The following is a 7313-nucleotide window of genomic DNA, read 5'->3' as shown; positions in this document are numbered from 1 at the left end:
CCAGGTGCAGTGGCTCACGCCTATAATTCCAGCACTTTGGTAGGCCAAGGTGAGAGGAGTGCCTGAGCCCAGGGGTTCAAGGCCAACCTGGGCTACTTGGTGAGAGCTCATCTCTACAATAAATCAAGAAAAATTAGCCAGGCATGATGGTGCATGCCCTAGTTCCAGCTACTTGGAAGGCTGAGACAGAAGGAGCACCTGAGCTTAGCAGGTTGAGGCTGTGGTGGCTATGAGCGTGCCCCTGCACTCCAGCCTGGGTGACAGAGTGAGACTCGAACTCAAATAAATAAAAAATAAAATAAAGAGTGTTAGGGGCTGGGCGTGGTAGCTCCCGCCTGTAATCCCGGCACTTGGGGAGGCCAAGGCAGGAGAATTGCTTGTGTCCAGGAGTTTGGGACCAGCCTGGGAAACATAGCATGACCTCGTTTCTACAAAAAATAAAACAAAAAATAAAACAAAAAATAAAACAAACTCCTCTCACCTTGGCCTACCAAAGTGCTGGAATTATAGGCGTGAGCCACTGCACCTGGCCCCCCTAACAATCTTTAAAGGAAGATAACAAAATCCAAATGCTTAGTATCATAATATTTACAATGTCCAACATCCAGTTAAAAATTACTAGATTTAGGCCCGGCGGGTGGCTCACGCCTATAATCCCAGCACTTTGGGAGGCCGAGGTGAGAGAATTGCCTGAACCCACAGATTCGAGATCAGCCTGGCATATGCCTGTAGTCCTAGCTACTCGAGAGGCTGAGGCAGAAGAATCACCTGAGTTCAGGAGGTGGAGGCTGTGGTGAGCTATGATTGTGCCTCTGCATTCCAGCCTGGGTGACAGAATGAGACTCCAATTCAAAAAAATAAGTAAATAAAAGTGTTAGGCTTTGTTTTGACTAAGTAAATTACTTGCAAATCAGTTTGATATTTTTGAGGTGAATTTTTAATCTACTAGGGTGGGTCTAGGTAAACCTTTTCTCTGGGGATAGTTGAGCCCTACGAAGGCACTGCCTTTCTGGGGTCTCACTGAACATGTTGGGTGGTCAAAAAAAAACTCCACTCTAGCAGGGTGTCTACCCTGCCCTGGGTGAGCTTTGAGAATCGATCAGTTTATTGCTCCTTTTTGCCTGGTCTTGTTGAGTTTCACTATACACATGTGAAGCTTTATATTCAGCAAAGGCTCAGGGGGACCTCAATTTTCTCAAAGGCTCAGGGGGACCTCAAGATTTCTGGAGTGACTGTTCAGCATAATTCACTCCTTTCCAGAACTCTGATCTGTAACTCTGAATTACTTCAGCCTCCCTGAACTCCTGTCTCTGTCTTCTCAACTTAGGGAGACCACCATGCTCTGCTGGGGATTCCCCTCCCTGAATTATAGTCTGGAATGTTCCTCCGGCAGAAATCCAGGGAAGTCATAGGGCTCATTTTGTTCCCTTTACCTCAGAGATCATAGTTCTGAATTTCCAGTTGCCTAATGTCTGATTATTTCATATATTTTGAAGCAATAGTTTTTTCATTGTTTATGGCAGGAGAGTAATTTCCATTATCTTTGCCTGGTTGGAGTAGAAACCTTTTACTGGCATTTTAATCAAGTTTTGAGAAGCAGAGGAGGGAATTATATCCATGTGGTCAGTTCACTGTATTTAGCTAGAAGTCCTAGACTACTGAAATTTATTTAAATATTTATGTTTAACAAGCATATGCTTTCAAAGCCAGGTGCAGTGGCCTGAAATTGCAGCTACTTGAGAGGGAGACAGGAGGATTGCTTGAGCCCAGGAATTCAAGACTAGCCTGGGCAACATAGTGAGACCTCCCTATCTCAAAAAAAGAAAATCAAACTTTTATCACATAAAAAAATCTCATAGAATGTAATCACACTATTCACAAAATAATAACAGGATTTATACAAAACATCAATGCATAGTGTCCCACAGGCACAGCATGTGACTGTGAAGTTGTACCATAAACATGTTCTTTCATTCCTGTCAATGTATTACTGCAACTGTTTGCAAAACCTCACTCAGTGGTAACATCCATGAGCTAAGTTGGTGGCCCTTTCTGAAGGTGGTCTAGGACCCCTAGGATAGGTCTGGCCTCAGGCGCCCTCCTTAGCCGACAGTCTCTGTGTGCCACCCTTCAGCTTAGGTGTACAGTTCACAGGCAGCCCACTGGGCCTCGGAGAGAGGAACCCAGCCAGGGGACTCAGGGGGACAGGAAGGGAGGAAGGCCCTCCCTCTCCCAGAGTTACTATCTGCCCTGTCTTCTGAGCCCCTTTCCACTCACCTGACCCCAGCTCATCGTGCCTATGTTTCCATTACCTTGTGAGCTGGGGTTGCTGCCTGTTCCGGGGCTGCTGGGTTCAGGTGGGCTGCCTCAGAAAGTGACCAGGGCTACATCTCCAATTCCTTCTCAGGTGGACATCGAGCAACTGGATCCCCGTGGTCGGACTCCTCTGCACCTGGCCACCACACTGGGGCACCTTGAGTGTGCCCGTGTGCTCCTGGCGCACGGTGCAGACGTGGGCAGGGAGAATCGCAGCGGCTGGACAGGTGGGCACCCCGCTCATCCTGACCCCACAGCCAGGGTCTCCCCAGCCTGATAGACTCACCTCTGTGTGGCTGAAGGGTCCTGCCCTGTGACACTGCCTCCCCTCCCCCAGTGCTTCAGGAGGCTGTGAGTACCCGGGACCTGGAGCTGGTGCAGCTAGTGCTGCGGTATCGGGACTACCAGCGAGTGGTGAAGCGGCTGGCGGGCATCCCCGTGCTCCTGGAGAAGCTGCGCAAGGTGAGGCCCGGCCTCTCAGCCTCCCCACCGGACCTCTTGAGCCTGTCTCGAGCGCAGGCTTAGACCCTCGCCTCTTCGTCCTCCAGGCCCAGGACTTCTACGTGGAGATGAAATGGGAGTTCACTAGCTGGGGTAAGCGGGCGCTGCAGGGCCCTTGGGCACCCTTCCACCCACGACTCAGCACTCACTGTTCTGTCCCCTGCCCAGAGCACTCTTCCCATAGCTTTTCACCTGGCTCTTCCTCATCTTTTAGTTCTCAGCTTGGTGCTACCTCCTCAGCTAGGCCTTCCCAGATTGCCTTAGACACCATCTCGATTCCCTAATTATTTATTTTTTACTCTATCATGATTTGCTTATGTTTATTCATTACCTGTCACCCCTTGCTAGAAGGTAAGCTCGAGAGGGCAGGAGTCCTGTCTTGTTCATGTTGTATTCCCAGTGTCTGGAACAGAACCTGGTATGCAGTAGGTGTTTAATAAATATTTGCTGAAAGAATAGATAAAAGATTGAGTGGATGAATGAACAAATGGGTGGATGCTAGGGACTTAGTGGCGACAGGATCTTGCCAGCCCTGACCTCAGGTTGCTCACATCAGCGTGAGTGGGGTCTACACTGGTGGGGACGTGTCTGGAGGAGGGGCTGCTCTCTCACCAGTTCCCTTACCCTTTCCTGGCCACACTGACCCCCAAGTTCCATGCCCTGAGCTGGCCCAGGATGGATAAACCGGACAAATCAAAGCCACCTCTGACCTCCATTTCCACTCAGTGCCCCTGGTATCCAAGATCTGCCCTAGTGACACCTACAAAGTGTGGAAGAGTGGGCAGAACCTGAGGGTAGACACCACACTCCTGGGCTTTGACCACATGACCTGGCAGCGAGGGAACCGCAGCTTCGTCTTCAGGGGCCAAGGTCAGGCAGGCAGGAGGTGGGGCAGGGTGGGGACGACGGGTGACAGCCCAGTGCCAACCCTGATGCCCCTGTGCTGTTCCGTGGCTGGCAGACACAAGCGCTGTGGTCATGGAGATTGACCATGACCGCCGGGTGGTGTACACAGAGACTCTGGCACTGGCCGGGCAGGACCGTGAGCTGTTGCTGGCTGCCGCCCAGCCCACCGAGGAGCAGGTGCTGAGCCGGCTCACCGCGCCTGTTGTCACCACGCAGCTTGACACCAAGAATATCTCCTTTGAGAGGTGGGTGGGCATAGCCTGGTCAGCCTGGAGCCAGCCCGGTAGGGTGCGTGCCTTACCTGGACCACTCTGCTTCCCCAGGAATAAAACTGGCATCCTGGGCTGGCGCAGTGAGAAGACTGAGATGGTGAATGGATATGAAGCTAAGGTGAGGCCACAACTCCAGGGTGCCAGACCCAGCCTCACTCTTGCCCACAGCAAGCTGGGCGGGGGTTTCCAACTACCCTTCCCCAGCCCTGGTGGTGCAGAAGCAATGCAGCCCGGAAGAAAGGGCATTAGACTAACAATCAGTAATAAGGATGGCCTTTATTGAGCTTTAGTTCTGGGTCAAGGCACTGCTCTGACGTTTTATATTTGGATGCATAGATGTACATACACACAGAGTTGTTTAGGCCTTGCAACACCTCTTTCAGGCAGGGACTATTCTACTATGCCCATTTTACACATTTGTTGAGTCCTTTCTTGGCAAGTAGGGATTATCAGTCCATTTTATGATGAGGAAACGGAGGCTTGGAGTGGTTCGGTGACCTACATAAGGTCACACAGCTGTAAGGGGCAGAGCTGGGGGTCAGACTCTGACTTCCTGACTCCAAAGCCAGGCCTTTACCCCTAAGAAGACTGTCTGTCACTCTGGGACCCCCATGTTGCCCAGCACATGGTGCTGGTGATGAAAGGAACTAATAGACACCATAAGGGACTATCTATGGTATCTCCTACTGCAAGTCCTCCCTGGTTTTATAGGCTGGGTTAAGGCCTCTGTGCTACCCCACCAGTGCACATATCACATAGAGTTTTAACTGTCCATTTTCTTGTTTCTCCATCTAGATTGTAAGCTTCAGGAGGGCAGGGAGCATATCTGCTTGCTTACCACTGTATCCCTGATGCCCACCTCAATGCATGGCACATAAAGCCTCCTCAAAACATGTTTGTTGAGCAAACAAGTGAATGAATGAATGACTTCCTATATTTACTTGCTCCAAAGGCCTGGAGGCTGGAGCAAAGGGCTCTTCCAGGACCTTTCTTGCAAGGAGCATTCTGAATGCCCTTGAGGGCAGGACATGGGGGTACCAGAGCTGCCTCTGAGCCCTTATCTGTGCCTAGGTATATGGGGCATCCAACGTGGAGCTTATCACCCGGACACGGACAGAGCATCTTTCAGAACAGCACAAGGGCAAGGTCAAAGGTAAGAAGGCAGAGGTGGATAGGGAGATGTTTGCGGGACTGCAGAAATCAGCTCCCACTTCTGTGCCCCCATCACGATTCCCTAGTAAGAGCCAGGATGGTTTATTCAGGCAAACAGATTTCAATTCAAGTTCCAAGCCCTAATGATTGGCAGTGGCTGCCTAGAGTACTGAGAAGAGTCTAAGGATTTATCTGGGCTCAGTGGAAAGGCATGCTACGATTGATTATTAATGTCTGCACTGGATTTGGGAGGGGAAAGAAATGTCATGTATGCCATTTATTTGCCATTCTAGTCTAGTGGGACATAACCTAGGTAAAAGTCGGGGACCCTCCCACAGATTGTGTGCCCATTGATATCTCACCTGATTCTCTGGGCACCAGTTGTCCCCTCTGAAGTAGAAAGACATAAATCCTATCTCAGAGGAAAACAAAATGAAGTCATTAGTATGGAAGTGCCTGAAACCACACATACACACATACACACACACACACACACACACACACACACACACACACACACACACACACGCATTCCTCCGAACTGCTCACCAAAGGCAGATACTTTACTGTCCACTACCATCAACCTGGAGAGTAGCCCTTTTGAAATTTCTCTTGAGCCCTAGGCCTACTTTCATTCGTATTGTTTAAGTTGTGTCTGCAATGGTCCTGGCTCCTGTCCTTTGGAGCCCTCAATCGCCTTCTGATGAAAGTGCCTGGGTATGTGGTGTGGGTGCAGTCCCCCCACCCCAGGAACCAGCCTCCTCCCTGGATCTTGGGTGCTTTCACTTCTGTGAGGTGTCCAAGTATTGCAGCTGCAGTGTCCTCTGAGATGCCACATTTCTTGTAGGCTGTAAGACACCTCTGCAGTCCTTCCTGGGAATTGCTGAGCAGCATGGGGGTCCCCAAAATGGGGTGAGTGTGTGCCAGGGGTACCCCTGAGTGGAGGGGTATGGATGTGGCTTAGGAGGAGGCTGGGGGATGTCCTGCTTAGCATGGTCTATGTGACCCTCTTTCCACAATGCCCAAGGCCATGTCAGCTCCACACCGATGGGGGGACAGCTTGGGGGCCCTGGGGTACCAGATGGCTGGCTTGGCATCAGGGACTGAAAAGGGCTTGTGGGACCCTCCTTATGTACAGACCCTGATCACTCAGACTCTGAGCCAAGCCAACCCCACTGCCATCACTGCAGAAGAATACTTCAACCCCAACTTTGAGCTTGGCAACCGAGATATGGGTCGTCCTATGGAGCTAACCACCAAGACACAGAAGTGAGGCCCCCTGCTGATGCTGGGGAGGGGTGGGGAGGGCTGAGGCTCCAGGAGATGCTGGGAGGATGTCGTGGCTTCCTGCAATGTCCCTCACCCCTTGGGATCTGGTGGGGGCAGGTTCAAGGCCAAGCTGTGGCTGTGTGAGGAGCATCCCCTGTCCCTGTGTGAGCAGGTGGCCCCCATCATTGACCTCATGGCCGTCAGCAATGCGCTTTTTGCCAAGCTCCGGGACTTCATCACCCTGCGCCTGCCTCCTGGCTTTCCTGTCAAGATTGGTGAGACCACTATTTCCTCTCAGTCCCTGGTGGGCGGGCTGGGGTTTAGATGAGGTAAGGGGAGCGGGCTGAGGTTGAGGTGTGAGCAGGTGGGTGGTGGGCCTGATGGTTTCCTCATCCTCAGAAATTCCGATCTTCCACATCCTCAACGCCCGCATCACCTTCGGGAACCTCAACGGCTGCGACGAGCCTGTGCCATCGGTGCGAGGCAGCCCCAGCAGCGAAACCCCTTCCCCAGGCAGCGACTCCTCCAGCGTCAGCAGCTCCAGTTCCACGAGTGAGACCCTCAGCTCCCGCCCGGCCCTCGCCTTCCCTCCCCAACCGAACGCTTGCCCTTCCTCCTTCCCAGGGTGGGCTGGAGGGGTGGGCGCAGCCACGCCTGACCCCAGCCCGGCGCCCACAGCCTCATGTCGTGGCTGTGAGATCTCCCCAGCGTTGTTCGAGGCCCCGCGCGGCTACAGCGTGCTGGGCGGCCAGCGGGAGGCGACAACCCGCGACGACGACGACGACCTGCTGCAGTTCGCCATCCAGCAGAGCCTGCTCGAGGCAGGCAGTGAGTATGACCAGGTGCGTCCCTGAGGCCGCGCGGGGCCACGGACTGCGGCGCCTCGATAGCTAACTG

General features: G+C 52.5%; 1 protein-coding gene across 1 annotated transcript in view; it reads left to right on the top strand.

Moving 5' to 3' along the window:
• ANKRD13B (ankyrin repeat domain 13B) overlaps positions 1-7273 on the top strand; it is a 20086-nt gene extending 12813 nt beyond the window's left edge. Inside the window, exons 3-14 of the mRNA XM_021713041.1 lie at positions 2408-2543; positions 2654-2778; positions 2865-2910; positions 3544-3687; positions 3779-3968; positions 4047-4113; positions 5067-5148; positions 5995-6059; positions 6286-6416; positions 6534-6691; positions 6816-6968; positions 7095-7273. Of these exons, the coding sequence (XP_021568716.1) occupies positions 2408-2543; positions 2654-2778; positions 2865-2910; positions 3544-3687; positions 3779-3968; positions 4047-4113; positions 5067-5148; positions 5995-6059; positions 6286-6416; positions 6534-6691; positions 6816-6968; positions 7095-7270 (1473 nt within the window). The 3' untranslated portion in view covers positions 7271-7273. The remainder of the gene's footprint in view (positions 1-2407; positions 2544-2653; positions 2779-2864; positions 2911-3543; positions 3688-3778; positions 3969-4046; positions 4114-5066; positions 5149-5994; positions 6060-6285; positions 6417-6533; positions 6692-6815; positions 6969-7094) is intronic.
• Positions 7274-7313: the final 40 nt, after the last annotated feature.

Source organism: Carlito syrichta, unplaced genomic scaffold (genome assembly GCF_000164805.1).
Source record: "Carlito syrichta isolate Samal-C Ts95f unplaced genomic scaffold, Tarsius_syrichta-2.0.1 Scaffold304000, whole genome shotgun sequence".
Classification (NCBI taxonomy): domain Eukaryota; kingdom Metazoa; phylum Chordata; class Mammalia; order Primates; family Tarsiidae; genus Carlito; species Carlito syrichta.
Note: the sequence above shows the minus strand (reverse complement) of the source record. Positions and strands in the feature narration are given on the sequence as shown.